Source organism: Callithrix jacchus, chromosome 15 (genome assembly GCF_049354715.1).
Source record: "Callithrix jacchus isolate 240 chromosome 15, calJac240_pri, whole genome shotgun sequence".
Lineage (NCBI taxonomy): Eukaryota > Metazoa > Chordata > Mammalia > Primates > Cebidae > Callithrix > Callithrix jacchus.
The window spans coordinates 103,118,251-103,134,595 of record NC_133516.1 but is presented as its reverse complement, the minus strand read 5'-3'; the positions used below and the strand labels follow the sequence as shown (position 1 = coordinate 103,134,595).

The window sequence follows — 16,345 nt, the reverse complement described above, 5'->3', positions numbered from 1 at the left end:
TGCTCTCCTCTATTTCACAGGCTAGAGTGGGAAATAAATGTCTCGTAACCCCCCAAACAAACATAAATTAGAAAATGTTTATCTGTAAAAAGAACAACATGGAAAATCTAATCTGAACTGGAAAGGTCTAGGAGGACTTTCTGAAAAACTAACACTGATCTTGAACCCTGAAAGACAGACCAATGAGGCATGGAATATGGGGAAGAGAATGCCAGGTAGGGGAAAACAGTATCTGCAAAGGACTGGGGTTGGGGGAGGATGAATCTTAACAAACAGAAAGAAAGGAAGGCGACCATGAGAGTGATGTGAAGAATGGGAGGGTGGTGACAGGCTGGTGACAGATCACACTAAGGAATTTGGATGTATAATCAAGCACAGTGTGACACAAACCACAGCAATACGATCTAATTTCTTCTTTTTAATCACATTGGCTGTTGTGAAGAGAATGAACTGAAGGAAAGCAAGTGGAAGTAGACTCAATAAGAGATTTTCATCATAGAGAAGAGAATGCTGTTAGTGGAGATGCAGAGATGTTGAAGTCATTGGAAAATAAGTTGGAAATCAACTGGATGTAGGGGCGATAGGAAAGACGTGTCAAGATCAATTTCCAGATTTCTGCTGAACATTTAGGTGAATAGAGACACAATTTCCTGGTTGGTAAAACTGGAGGATTGAGGGTGGAAGGTGGAAGGCAGGGAACAGATAAGATCAAGAGTTCAGTTATGGGTGTGTCCAGTTGGAAATACTCATGAAATATCTGAGTGGAGATGTCAGGTAGGCTACAGGATATGAGTCAGTGTTCCAAAAATGGTCTAGACTAGCGAAATCCCTATGATAGTCACCAGCATATACAAGTTATTTGAAGCCATAGCAACAGAAGGACATGAGGGTACAAGAGAAATGAGTTCAGATCAGACATAAAGAGTGAGAAAGAAGTCAGAGAAATGGACAGAAAACCAGAAGACTGGTACACAGAGGCAAAGAGGGAGACAGTGAAGAAGGACCAAGAAAAAGAGCTGTCCCCTGTACCGGATGCTGCTCCAGAGTCTGATCATGAGGGGGCTGGAAAGCACCCAGCAGGCTGGGTGGCACTGAGGTCTTTAGTAGTCTCAACAGGAGAAAATCTGATGCAGGAGTAGAGATCTAAGCCAACTGGAGGGAGAAGAATGTTTAACTGGAAAATGAAGAAAAGGAGACACAGTATACTCAGAAAATTGTTTGATAAGTTTAGCTACAATGAAAATAAGAGATAAGGTAGTTGCTTATTGTTAATGAAGAAAGTAGTAACTTATTTTAAAAATAATAATGTTGGTATGCTGACAGCAAAGAGGGAGAAACTGATCCCAGGGGGCGAGGGTGCAGAAAGACTTTAGTCTTTAAGAAGGTGAGATGGGATGACACACAGAGCACATCCAGTGGGACTAGTCTTTGATGGAAGGAGGGAATCCCGGCTTCATTGTGAGAAGATGGGACGCTTTTAATTTCTCTGCAGAGCAGGTGGTAAGATGATCTCTGAGCCAGAGGGATGATGGTGGGCCAGGAGTATGAACAGAGTGTATGAAATAGCTGTGGCGTTAAATGGTGGAATACATTTATTTGAGAAACGTAATAATGTTTTCACCAAGCTGTGCTGAGTCTCTATTTGAGTTTAGTTGTCAAAAATACATAGTAACATCATCTAGACCAGTCTTTGTTTCCACTTCCCTCATCCTCTTCTGGAGTTCCTCACCCAAAGCCAGTTTCTGCCATTTTTCACATGATGTGATGACAGACAATAATCCTACCTTCTAAGACCAACTAATCCCCTCACAGCTGTTGGAGCTGGTCCCATGCGTCAAGTCCCTGGAGTCCCCTCACCGGGGCATAGCCTCTGTCAGGCCATCAAAACAATATTAGGAAGGATGGAGGCGGCTTCCTTGCTTGTTTCTGCCCATGTTCCTAGAATTCTACCTGCACCTCTTGAGAATATAACATAACTTTTCCTGGGAAGTGAGATCTAACATTGGCTCGATTCGCTCCACTTTAGTGTAGAATCTGATACCAATGAGACATAGAGAAATAGGGTTTGTAGGCCATGCCATATGTGAGATACACAAAATAAATAACTACGCAGATTAGGACGGCAGGAGGGTTCACAGGGAACATGATACCCAATTCCTATGTTGAATGAGTTTTCCAGTATGACATGAATAGCAATAAAACTACTGTACTATTACTTAATTAGTATTTACGTGATAGTAAAACATTGGTAAATATCAACACAAGACATCTGGTTCCTCCAATGAAGGCTTCTTGCAGAATCTTTGAGAAGCACAGCCATTAGCTGAATCCTTCTGGACTGCAGACTTGACAGTCAATTCTCTGACTTGCTTTTGGCTTTTTGAGAAAAATACACCCGCTACCCAAATACTGCTTAAATGTTTGGGGGCAGAATGAATACGCATAAAATTTAATATGAAAAGTCTCTGCAGTTTAATTCTGACATGCTGGCCACCAAGAATTGACGGGTAGCATTTAATCTGACTTTTATTTCTGATTGTCATTTTGAGCTCATTCTCTGGCACCAAGATCAAGTGCCCTTATTTATAGGTCTTAAACAAATAAGAGCCTAAAAAGGAAGTCGCATTCAGCAGAAATTCCTTCCACATATTACCACTAGAACTTACTCAAACTAAAAAATTCTTCTTTTTCTCAGCTTAGTGGAGAACATGGTGAGTAAGGAAAAATGTGTTAAAGCTTATTTGCTTTTTTCTTTCTCAAATTGCACTTGGATTTTCAGTTTTATTGGCATGTTTTTAGTTCAGCTCTAACTAATTCAGAATGGGAGAGGAGAGTAATGTACATTTCCCAGAGGAAAAAAACTCATGCACAGACAAATCAAAAACCCAATTACCATACTGAATTCTAAAACCTGTAAGTGATTTTTCATACTTTCCCTAATAGACATCAGCCAACATTCAGGTTGTGATCCAAAATGTAAATGCAGGACCTTTTCCCCACAGATAACTTTCCTTTGGCAGCGTGGGAGGACTCCCCCCGGAAGAAAATATAGAAACTTCATTTGTCAAAAAGCAGTGCACTTGCATTGTGAACAATAGCAAGGCGAAGCAGGTGAGATGAATGAGAAGAATGGTTCTCATTCATCTGTTTAATAAACAGAAAAATAAAAAGAAATGAGGCAACCCTATTTGAATATGCTTAAGCCATCCCTATAGGGCAGCAGTGGTAAAGTAAAGAACTTCAGCATACTAAAAAAATGACTTAAAAAACACAATGGAATCAGGAAAGCAGAAAGGCCAATGGAAAAAAAGCAAACAAACAACTCACTCATGTCAAATAGAATAAAGCCGTCAGGAATATCAGCTCACAAATTATATGAGATCTGCTTTCTCAGCATCAGCTGCCCGGTACCTGGCAGTTCTTAGTTTCTGGCAATGTATGATCTTAGGATTTTTCTCTAGTGCCACTGTCTCCAGGAACATGACACAAAAATCCAAAACCACAGTAATCCATTCAACATTTAAATTCAATCAGCTGGGACCACCACTTTGCCCATAAAAATTGCATCAAAATATAACTTTCTTTTACCTTGGTCTTTTCGCCAACAATGTTCTTTTCCAGTTCAGCTATTTTCCGGTTTAGATGATCCAAAATCTCCTTCTCCTTCATAAGTTCAGTTGTTTCAGACTGCTGTTCTCCATCCAAGAGAGCACATTCCATATCCAACTAAGGACACAGACCAAAGCTCTGAAGTGTTTCACCTTCAGGGGTATTCTCAACTGCCCACCCTAGAGATACATTTGCAACAGCTACAGACTTCCAAAAGTAATACTGTATCAGCCAGACTGGGGGTCTGAGAACACTCCAGAGAGCCCATGTGAAATCAGGATTCCCATATAAGAAAGCTAGAGAGCTTAGAATATATTCACTAAAAAAACTAGTTATCTTATCACGTAACTTTTCTACTCTAAGCCCTCTTCTGCTCACGTCTCAAGGATATTTTGCCTATTTGCTTAGGTTCAAACTCAAGCACAAACCACCATGGGAGCAGCCACGTCTTTCTTTCTTTGTCCCTAGAGCATGGTTACCCGAGCCCAGCATGTGAGCTCTGCATTCCTAGCAATGCCAGCAGGAGGGGCTTCCAGCGTCTCTATACAAGACAACAGGTGAGCAGTCCCCTACCCACTTAAGGGCCTACTGGCATCATCTGTAAGGACAGACACACAGATCTTCCCTGGGCAGAATTACATGCCCCTTCTCATGCGATGGAGATAACATAAAAATTGCCACTGTCTTCTATTATAGTTATGCAGTATGTGTCTGTCTGCTCCCTAGTTTGCAAACCTCTAGAAAGGTGGATCTATTTCTGAGCCGTGTATGAATTTCATCATGGTGCCAATGTGATATCCAACTCACAATAAAGCATGCTCAGAAAACATTTGCTGGATTTGACCTTGAAATCTAAATACAGGGCACCTCAGCTGATAGATCCTATGTTAGGTCAGAAAGCACATAGTGGGTAAGACAAAGTTGGTTGAAGATTCATAAGTACATTAAAGAGAGTGTAGTACATTTATGTCATCTGGTTAAAAAAAAACACAGAAGGCCGGGCACGGTGGCTCAAGCCTGTAATCCCAGCACTTTGGGAGGCCAAGGCGGGTGGATCACGAGGTCAAGAGATCAAGACCATCCTGGTCAACATGGTGAAACCCCGTCTCTGCTAAAAATACAAAAAATTAGCTGGGCACGGTGGTGCGTGCCTGTAATCCCAGCTACTCGGGAGGCTGAGGCAGGAGAATTGCCTGAACCCAGGAGGCGGAGGTTGCGGTGAGCTGAGATCGCGCCATTGCACTCCAGCCTGGGTAACAAGAGCGAAACTCCATCTCAAAAAAAAAAAAAACACAGAAAAAGAAAATGGAGAAAAAGGGCATTTTTACCCTACGCACAGAGCCCCTTGAATAAATGTTTGCTTATGTTGACTTCCATGTATCAGGCCTCCAAAGCCTGTACCTGAATGAGCAGCAATATTTTTAAGCTAAAGGAAAGCAAGAAAAGAGGGGAGAGGGTAAAAAGTTTACCTCTCTGGAAGATTCATCCATCTGATCATTTATGTCTTTGATTTTTTGTTTAAGTTCCTCGAGGTTGTTCAGAACAACTATCCGGGTTTCTTCGATTGCAGCCAACTCCTGAGATCTCTGTTCTTCACTTATATCCTCTGGGGTCTACGATTAATCAATACAGAAATGGATTATTCACACTTCAGTTCGAGAATTTCCCACCTTGACTTGTAAACCATTCACAGGTCTAGCGTCTCCTAGTCTCCATGCCCATGTAGATTTTAAAAGCACCCCTGCGATTGCACGCTTAGAGCTCTGGTGTGTTTTTTCCCCATTATGCCATCCTCACCAATTAGGCTCTCAAGAGACTTCAGACAAAACAACTTCAGTTCACCAATTCATATCCTTTCTAAGCTAAAAGAACTAAGACATTATACAGATAAGAAAGATGTGGAACGTAGAGATTGAGTTGACTTTCCACGGTTATAGAGAAAGTGCAGCACAACAGAGAACGAGAACTGACAGAAGACTTGTGACATCTTCCGCAGGGATCTCTTGAGCATGCTGCTAGGTCATTACAAGCACGATATTCTCTGCCATCTTCAAGGTGAGGACAACTCCTATAAAAGCCTCTTGAACCTCTTAGGCATACTGTTGGATGTCACTGCTAGGGTTATCTGCAAAGGGGCTTATGTATTTCCTTCTCAACACACGTTAGAAGGGCAAAAGCACATCACTCTGGGGAGGCATAAAACGACTTAAAACTACACTCGGTGTTAAGTTAACGGAAGCTACACTTTTGTGTTAGTCCACTATTTCCCGTCTTTGCCCTACAGACCTTGCTATACAGCATCTAAGACGCCCTAAAACAGGACACTGGCCACCATTTGTAAAAATACTTCATGGAAAAACTGGTTCGTTGGCAAGAAATAAGAAAGTCGAGAAACAACTTAAGCAACGGAGTGCACGGTTACACCCCTGAACGGAGCTACTGGCAGATGCCCAGGGAAGAAAGAAATGTCGTAGGTCACACACACAGTCAAAATGGGACTGTTTATTGTTCAAGAGAATGGAGTGAACACAAAGAGCCTCCTCCTTCTAGAATTTCAGGTTAGTTACCTTGGCTATCACCGGGTAGAGACCAATCTTTCTATATATAATATATGTCAGAATAAATATATTGTTTATTCAAATTATCCCTTTTTGAAAAAGAAGTAATTTTTTGAATCAGGAAGTCATAATTGTACTGTCTTACAAATGAAAACTGAAAACAGCAGCCCAGTTGAGTAAATTATTGAATGTATGTCACTAATCGTTAAAAAAAAACCTTGAAATTAAACCCCGAAAAAATCCCTTTAGCATACTTCACTAGGTTCACTTGATTTGACAGTCTGGATAATACCTTTAAGAAGCCATCCATCGTGCCATATTTTATACTCTTTATTCATATTTATATTCTTTATTCTTTACTTTGTAGCTTTTTGTTTTTTTAATTTTGAGACAGAGTCTTGCTCTGCCCCCCAGGCTGTAGTACAATGGTATGATCTCGGCTCACTGTAACCTCCGCCTCCAGGGTTCTAGTGATTTTCCTGCCTCAGCCTCCCCTCCTGAGTGGCTGGGATTACAGGCACCCACCACCACGCCCAGCTAATTTTTGTATTTTTAGTAGAGGCAAGCTTTCAGCATGTTGGTCAGTCTGGTCTCGAACTCTGGACCTCAGGTGATCCCCCTGGCTTCAGCCTCCCAAAGTGCTGGGATTACAGGCCTGAGTCACCAGGTCTGACTACTTTGTAGCCTCTTAAGTGATTCAATTATTCAGAATTTAGTACCGCAGGTTTATTAGGATGAAGGTAAGCAGCTCTTCCAAGCTGTGACATTAAGCTCTTTGTCATCTTACATCCAATATCTTATCAACTAGTAAAACAAGTGTTGACCTTTTTATCACAGACAATAAAGCTCATTGTCCAATGCAAAGGTGCCTGTTTTAAGCCATGAGGAATGCTTGTAACAGTGAAATAGCATTCCAGAATCACTGTGAATAATCCTAGCAGGAAAGCCTCACCAAGGCCAGTATCCTGTCGGGTCAAGACTACATATTAGGTTTCTACTTCCAACATGGCTTAAAAATATCTCTCTCACAGGTGGACGCAAGGCCTTAAGAAAAATACAAAACAACAGAACAATCTGCAAAACTCTAAACTTTAAAGATGGTTAAGAGTGGGAATCATCTGCATAATTCAAAGTTTTTTTTTTTTTTTTTTTTAAATTTCAAGGCACATTTAATTTAATATCAAGAGTGCAATACAAAAGGCCCAAATACAATGAAGGAACACATTCCCCCATTAACACCAATGACAATGCTCTTTTAAACATGTGCCTGTTGAATGGAGTGCAGATTTCATAAAACTCACTAAAAAAATAATGCAGTGAGTCTCATCACAGCTAACACCCTCATACAATCTAGTTGTGAAATGAATGTTTATAATGAAGCAGTTTAAACCTGAAGTCTGATACCACACCTTCACGTTTGTACAGTCCTCAGTAAGATCATGCACAGTTTTTGCAACCATTCAAAGAACAAACCACTGAATAAAACCACATCGATTTAAGGCTCAAGCCAAGTACTACAGAGCCCCACACGAAATGGTTAAATATATGCGCTACTTGTACGGGCATCTACTGATCCTGTCATGACTATTAAAAGTTGGTTCTCAGCAAACAAACCCTTTGAAGGCAAAATTCACCGCATTTGAGTTTTGACCCAGAAGTTCAACAACAGTCATGAAGTCCACAGTCTTATCGGCAAAACGGATACACAGTGTCTCTAAGTCACCGTGCTCAAGGTTAAGAGCGATGCATGTTCCATTTTCACATTTTACTGGAATTTTACGTGTTCAACTCATGACTTAAAATGTCTAGGTTTTCATTCCTTCAAACTGTCTGAAGACACAGTGTGCCGCGGACTTAAGACTTCTGTTCCTCCCTCTCTTTTCTTCAAACAGAAGCACTTCTCAAGTGTCCACATGTTCCAGAAGGGGAATTTTTCGGAGGTGGCCGCTTCTTCGGAAGAGTCCGACGCCATCAGGCCTCTGAAGCGAGGGGAGGGGGAAGAGAACAAGCTGAAACACAGGGTTCATCTGGTAAGTTTTCCATTAAGCATTACAGGCCGGACAGGGTAAGGACGTGGCTTTTTTTTTTGGTAAAAAGTCTGAGTCTTGGTGTGGAAACGAGTACTTGGCTGTCCCACCACAGCTTCCTCGTAGAGGGACTGTCAGGGACGTCTGGACTGGGGAGTGTGACTTTGTTTACCTGCCGCGGCGTGAGTTTCCCTTCACTCTCAGGCCAGTTCCATCGTTAGAGGTAAGGCCCGTGGACTTGCCCTCCGAGGCTTGTCCACATGCCTCATATCGTCCAGCTTAGAATTAACTCATCCCCGGCCATAACGTTGAAGTCTGATTCACTCAGGCGAACCTTGTCGGGCAGAGGTTCCTCGCCGGTCACCCTGACTCCTCTCCCGCGGGCCGCTGCGCTCCTAGTCCCCCCTTCAAAGTTCTTAGAAAGTGTATCACAGTCGATGCGTCTGGGAACAGGCAGCTGAGGATACGTTTACGGCGATACAGTCACAAACGCCGTCTAGGAAACGTTCGTGGGTTTTTCCCCTAAGTTATTTATAAGAAACAAAATCTCCAGGAAGCGTTCTAAAACCGAGCGCTTTATGATAGAATGCGGTGCGGTCACTGTAATCGCATTTATTAAACAAATTAAGAAAACCAATAGAAAGCCAAGGCATGGCAGCCAGTGAGCAGCTTTACATTTTATAGTGACAGAGACATTGTAATTCTAAACATATGCCCTTCATTTTAATTTCTCTGGAATTTTTTTTTTTTTTTTGCAGTAATGGACAAGAATCTACTAACAGTGACACGTTTTAATAAGCACATCACACATGTATGTGCATCCTCTAATATGTTATCTTCAGGGAAACTTGATCCACACAGGAAAGGGGAGAGATGATAGAGGAAAAGACATTCTACCTGACCCCTTTCCACAGATTTCTTCCTAGCACCCTTCTGCAGCCAAAGGAGACAGGGGTGCAAGGGACTCAAAAGGAGAATGATGAGCCAGCTTTCCAGACAACTTTTATCTCAGGAGGTGGTTCACGAAAGCCAACTAAAATTAGCATATTTCCAAGGTCACCTGCATCTGTAAGTGCCACATAAAGCAGGTTCTTGACTGGTAACTCAGGTTTCCTAAATATCATTAAGATCGCTGTTTTGTATAGTTAAGTCCACTTACAGTGTTTTTCACATTCCTCTCATCTCCATTTATCCCTAAATCGAGTATTAACACTGTACTTGGTTAGGCAAATAATCCAGTGTGCAAATTAGTTGAGGAAGAGCATCCAAAACAAATGGTATGAGTTTTTTTTTTCTATCTCCTATCTAAAGGTAATATATTTCTATCTTCAGAAAGTAACAAGTAAAAAAATGTGTTTCTTGAAACCCATCAGCTTCCCTCACTTGCACTCTTTCTACACTGCTGTGTGGTAGCCTGGGTATCCCTGATCTTTCCTGCCTCTAAGGGTGCACAGTCTTACCTCTCTCGTTACAACAGATGCTGCACTAAGCTTCAGAGGCCTCCTATTCCACAGTTACACGCTTGAGCAATTAAAAACATCTGCCAGGATCTGCCCGTGTACATACCAACAGCATTCTTGTCATAGCCCTCTCCAGGGGGAAACCTGTCTCCCAAAAGATAGTCTTTTTTTTTTTTTTGAGACGGAGTTTCGCTGTTGTTACCCAGGCTGGAGTGCAATGGCATGATCTTGGCTCACCGCAACCTCTGCCTCCTGGGTTCAAGCAATTCTCCTGCCTCAGCCTCCCAAGTAGCTTGTACTACAGGCACGCACCACCATGCCCAGCTACTTTTTGTATTTTTAGTAGAGACGGGGTTTCACCTTGTTGACTAGGATGGTCTTGATCTCTTGACCTCATGATCCACCCACCTCGGCCTCCCAAAGTGCTGGGATTATAGGCGTGAGCCACTGCGCCCAGCCAAAGATAGTCTTTAGAGAGAGCACACAGCTTAATGTTTTTAACAAAAAAATCGCAGATCTCCATGAAGGAAGAAATGTGAAAAGATTTAAAATCAAAAGGAAGCCACTGGCTGACGACAAGTCCTTGTCAGCTGATGGGTCATTTACTGTGCCTGAACACAAACAACTTTTGATTCCTCCCTGCGCCAACTTTCTTCCCCATCCTGGTTTCTAATCATTGCGATTCTCTGCCCATAGAAACAGATGTCCTGTTCAGAATTACTCTCCATTGAGAATTAGTAAGGTAAACATGGTCACTAGCAAAAAGAAGGGATGAGTCAGGCGCAGTGGCTCACTTTTGTAATCTCAGCACTATGGGAGGCTGAGGCAGGCGGATCACTTGAGGTCAGGAGTTCCAGACTGGCCTGGCTAACATGGTGAAACCTCGTCTCTACTAAAAATAAAAAAATTAGCCAGGTGTGGTGGCGTGCAACTGCAGTCCCAGCTACTCAGGAGGCTGAGGCAGGAGAATCACTTGAACCCGGGAGGTGGAGGTTGCAGTGAGCTGAGATCGCACCACTGCACTCCAGCCTGGGTGACAGAGCCAGACTGTATGTCAAAGAAAAAAAAAAGAAGAGATTGATGTCCAACATGTATTCAGCAGTCTAAAGTCGTGATGTCTATGATGGAAAATCTCAGAAGGTAGGTAAGGATTTCTGACTAAGAACATTCAGTGCAAAAGCCTTGCTATAGTTAAACAAATGCACAAACCCCCGGATAAATGTGATAAATTACTGCCGGGATTCAGTACCGCGACAACGTCTTTCTCTTAAAGAATCAATGTGTCCTTTTCTTACAACAAAAATTACAGAATCTCACAGTTGAGCTTAATAGTAAGCATTAATTAAGCAAATCAACACATGAACCCTACTTATTCCTAAATAAGTAAACCCACCTTGTGAATACGGTATCTGCTTTTTACTCTTTTTGTTATTCTAATTTTAGTCCAATGTAATTTTTATCTTTTCTTGCAAGCTCCTTCAAATCATTTTTAGAAGAAAAGTAGAGAAACTTAAAAACTAAACTGTGGTAGAAAACAATTATTAACCTGTGTGAAAAACGTCGTAACGAAAGATTTGGGGTTCTCGGTATTGTACAAAAAGAAAGAATATTTTTAAAAAGATTTTTCCTCAAACTCCATTTAACAAACCCTCAAAAGGAGGACATTTTAAACCAACACGTACCCAGAAGACTAAACAGTACTCACGACTACAAATAAACCTTAAGCTGCTATATGTCCAGAAAATACAAAGTCAAAATAAAGGCTACCTTCGATAAAAGGCTAATCCGCTTAACCAGAAACAGCTCTTACTACTCAGTAAAATACAAGACAAATAAAACAATTTAAAAATGGGGGAATAACAAGAATAAGTAAAAAACACAAATTATAACTAAAAATATCAAAAGATCCCCAGCTTTATTCATAATTAAAGAAAAGCAAATTAAAACTTCTATCAATTTGGCTAATTGAAAAATGTCGACAATATGCAAACTTGGCAAGTGTATGGAGAACAAGGTGGTCACATAAACTTAGTGAAAGTGTCACCTGGAAATACAGACTTTTTTTTAATATGGTCTTTTGAAAGTACAATTTGGAAATATTGAGTAAAATACACAGACTCTTTGACCCAGCAATTCCACTTTTAGTAAGTCATATCACAGGCACATTTGCAGAATTGTGCAAATATATATATGCTACAATATTTGCTGCATATGGATTTTATTAGCCAAAAAACCCTGAAAATAAAGGGTAGCTACAAACAAAAGAAAACCAATTGTTCATTTAAAAGAATGACGTAGAGCTGTGTATACTAGTATGTAAAGATCTGAAGGCATTTACTGAGGGGAAAAAAGTGCAGAGTACTGTGTGTGTGTATCTGCCTGTCTATGCCTGTAACAGATAGCCACATATACACAAAAAATGTTACAAAGGCAGAAGACAATTTTAGCACCAGTTTAACGCCTGCTTATCACTCAGGTATATAACTGAAAGGGGGCAGGGAGAAGAGAAGTGTTCTTTCTTTCTACTCTTTTGTGCTGCTACACTTTTACAGTGCAAATTTGTTACTTTAAACACCCGAGTTTGCTGCAGTTTGCTCAGCTAATAACCTTTTAATAATAAGTAGCATAAAAACATCACCAGTTTCCAGGTCAAAGCATATGCACAGCCCTAGACCCTAAATCCTAGTATCTTTGCTCGACCAGCATTACCTTTGGTAGGATACTTAGATAAGAGGACTCGCTGGAAGCCTTCGGAAAGGTGGAGGATGGCGGTGGGGGAGTCCTGGTGAGGTCGCTGAGTACTTCATCATTCCTGCTGCTTCTGGGGGTAAGGAAGCTGGCACTGCTCTGACTGAGAATCCCACAGCTTGCCAAGTCTGCATCGTGGAGGGAATCTTGCCGGTGGCACCTGTATCTTGTGTCTGGGCTGATGAGGGCTTCTTCAAACACAGACTCCTCATCAGAGAGTTGCAGCTTCTCAAGCTCCTTGTTGATTTTCTGCACATCTGCCACGGTGGTCCCAGTGGATAAGCAACTGTCAGGCTTTGTGTATTCAGCACAGAGATTGAGGATGGTCTCCAGACGCTGTCTCTCCTACAGCACAGAGAGGAGGAGAAGGTCAGTGGGTTTGTGAGAATGAACACAACTCCAAATAAAAAGACCAAAAAGGCTGGGATGACTGCTGCTTGCATTCTGCACGTGAACCCAGGAACACGTGGCTGGTGATGATTTTGATAATCTTTTATTGATATATTTAAGGATCCAGGTGAAAGGGGGTTGAACAACACCGAACTTCCTCCCAAACTCGGTTCTGGCTTTTACTCTGTCGCCTTTATTATATCACAGGGCTGGCCCTAGCACACATCAGCACTCAGTAAGCCTTTTCATGACTTAGCAATGCTCCAAGGTTTCTGAAGGGTGGGGTTAGGGAGACAGACAAGGTCTCACTCTGTTCTAAAGGCTGGAGTGCAGTGGTACAATCATAGCTCACTTGAACTCCTGGGCTCAAGTGATCTTCCTACCTCAGCCTCCCAAAAGTCGCTGAGATTATAGGCCATGCCATTGCACCAAACACAGTTATTTTTATTTTTATTTTTTTTTGAGATGGAGTTTCTCTCTTGTTACCCAGGCTGGAGTGCAATGGCGCCATCTCGGCTCACCGCAACCTCCGCCTCCTGGGTTCAGGCAATTCTCCTGCCTCAGCCTCCTGAGTAGCTGGGATTACAGGCATGCGCCACCACGCCCAGGTAATTTTTTGTATTTTTAGTAGAGACGGGGTTTCACCATGTTGACCAGGATGTTCTCCATCTCTTGACCTCGTGATCCACCCGCCTCGGCCTCCTAAAGTGCTGTGATTACAGGCTTGAGCCACCGTGCCCAGCCCAGTTATTTTTTTTTTAAATCTCCATTTCCTATCTCACCTCCTTCCCACCCTTGACTGCTATTCCTTTAACAACATCTAGCCTTTGCATCGCTACTGACCTGTGCTTAAAATTAATTCTCTAACTTCCTAAATATTATCCCACTGTTAGACTGTGCGTTAGACACACAAAGAGAAAAACAGCTACTTACAGAATCTTAATTTAAAAGACCTAGCTATGTCTTTAATTTTTTTTTTCTTGAAATGCTTCAAAATTTTCAAAACTTTTTAATGCCTGGTCACCATATAAAGGTCTTTTTCTACTCATTTCTTGCATAAAGAATTAGAATTATAAAAAAGAATCTTGCAGTAAAAGGGAGAATATTTCACATCAAGTCCAGATAGACACCAATGTAACTTAAATTCGTAGGTCATTAAATGTTTGATTAATTTACCTAGAAAATAAAATTTGTTTTTTAAAAATCAATGTACAGGCCATTGATGTTTCTAACAGTACTGAAATCTTACCAGACTCCCTGTGCAACAGGTAGATATTTAGGATTTTGAACTTTAAGTAAGTTAACTATATAGTTTGTGAGCAATAGGATATAATTTACAAAATGCTTCTCTGCTTCTCATAAGCCTGGACAGCATTCTTTGAGGAAATCTCAACAATTTGTAGGAAATCTCCACATCTTTACCTTTCACATTAATTCGAGGGCCAAAGTGAAAAAAGAACTAAAAACAAAAACCATTTGTTGTGACCACCTTGACCACATGGAGAAGAGACTTCAAACGCTCTACATAGAAAAACATTTCCCAAACTGCTTATGAGCAAAAAAGCAGAAAAATATTAAGCATCCCGGGACTGCTGTTTTCATTTCAATTGCAACTAATTTGTAAAGACAAACTTTAGAAGACAATTAGCTATCAGGTGACACTCTCAACAAGTGGACTTTCAAACAGGACCAGACCAACATAACTCGTTAGGTTCCATCAAATGCATTACTTAAATGACAAGACAGATACTTAAGGCATATCTGACTTATATTTGCCCTCTAAACTAACCCCCCAGCAAAAAGAAATAAAAGAGCAATGGCTTGATCAAAAGGACTCTTGAACTAGTTAGTTCCTACAAGCTCGCACCTCCCTCTCACTGCCTGAACTTCTGGACTCCAGCTGCAGCTCCGTCCTCGTGGCCTCTTCCCACGGCAGGCACTCATAGCTACACATCCTCATCTCGGGCTCTTCTGCACCCTGTCCATCCAGGAGCCCTGGCCCTTATTTATCTCTGCAGTTTCCACCAGCTGCCAAGCCCTGCCCACCTCAGCTTTATGGGGAGGAAGCAGGGGGCACATAGCCTTCACTGCCTTATTTTAAACTTCTCCAACAATCTGGAAAAGTCTACATGGGCATATGCAAAAAGAACCTGCAAGAACATATGTGAGGAGAGGGGGAGGGATCAGATGTTACATTTTACTTCTTAACAGCATCGTATTAGAGGCTAATCTCTAAAGAAAAGTTCTTCTTCTGCTCCTTAGATAATTAAGTTGAAGCATCTAAACTCAGTCTTTCCTAATCTTTGTAGTATAACATGTATATATCAGCTTTGGCATAAATATTTGGGATTATCTGAAAGTTGTCAATTTCCAATTACCTGGGCTTTAAGGTGCGGTCTGCAGAAGCATAACAGATACTTCCATCTAGCCTGGAATACACAGAAAAATTCCTCCCACATGGCCTTCCCAAAATAGTTTCTTTTGCTGCCAGTGGTATTGCTTAATTCCAAAGGGAGTAAATGATCCCAGCGTTGAGATGAATGCTATTTCAGACAGTGAAACGCAGTATTCAAAGCTTGTGCACAGGAAGTTTGGTCTACTGGTATGTGTTTCTCTCTATTCTTATCACCCCATTCACAGCCTATCTGTCCAAGTTTGAATCACAGACACATGCAGCACTGCTGCCCACGAGTTTAAAAGAAATCCAGGCTGCGCTGAGACACACTGGCCGTATAAAAGCTGCACCAAAGAAAAATAAACTGATGTCGAAAGTGCGTCAGAAGAAAGTCTGCAAGGCATTTCAGAAAGCACTACGAGAAGCCTTTTAAGGAAAACTCTGAACAGAAGTTACTCTCATAAGATAATTTTCCCTTCAGCTCTCTGCACTCTGGAGTCTTCTTCCTTCCCATTCATCATAGCCTCCAACTGCATGACCCAAAGCCAGAATGACCATTTCAGACCAGAGCCTTTCAAGAATCAAAGGGGGCACTGTTAATAATTCTGCTGGAACCTCAAATGCAAACTGGCAAACTGTGATGTTTGGCCCCCACTTAAAACTCGATTTTCTTTGAAGCTTCACCCAACAACCTGCTATTTATTAAGTCAAGAGGCTGGCTGCTCTGAGATTTCTAAATCCTACCCACCTTTCCAAACCGGCCATCTACTGTTCATGCTCTGGAAAAGTCACACGTACATTAATTGTCCAGAATATCAGTGCTAAGAATTTAGAAACCAGGTCATCTTGAATCAAATGACTTTACATACATTTTTATTTTTTGCCCGTCCCATTTCTCCTTTTCTTTATCTCTGCCTCCCACATATATCAAAGGAAGTGTTGAAGGAGGCACAAGATCTTAGAAGGTATAGCTGAAGGAAAATGTGTGTAATTTTTCACCTAGAGTTTAAAGGAAAAGAAAAGGTTGTGGGCTAGGGGTATGTTTTTCCATCTCTGAGCTTTTTTCCATCTCAGAGGAATGTGTCTGACATTGCTCCCACTGCAGATTCACAGCCCTCAGGAGCAGGTACCATCCATCTCCTAAACCCATCCAGGCGC

At 41.6% G+C, this 16,345-nt stretch overlaps 1 protein-coding gene across 50 annotated transcripts in view; it reads right to left on the bottom strand.

Moving 5' to 3' along the window:
- The window catches only part of PHLDB2 (pleckstrin homology like domain family B member 2), a 239,555-nt gene that overhangs the window by 53,064 nt on the left and 170,146 nt on the right, over positions 1-16,345 (bottom strand). For all 50 annotated transcript variants that reach the window (XM_008982473.5, XM_008982475.5, XM_008982477.5 and 47 more), the window contains 3 exons: positions 12,364-12,747; positions 5,079-5,222; positions 3,589-3,726 (listed from right to left, as the gene is read on the bottom strand). In XM_008982473.5, coding sequence (XP_008980721.4) covers positions 3,589-3,726; positions 5,079-5,222; positions 12,364-12,747 — 666 coding nt within the window. The remainder of the gene's footprint in view (positions 1-3,588; positions 3,727-5,078; positions 5,223-12,363; positions 12,748-16,345) is intronic.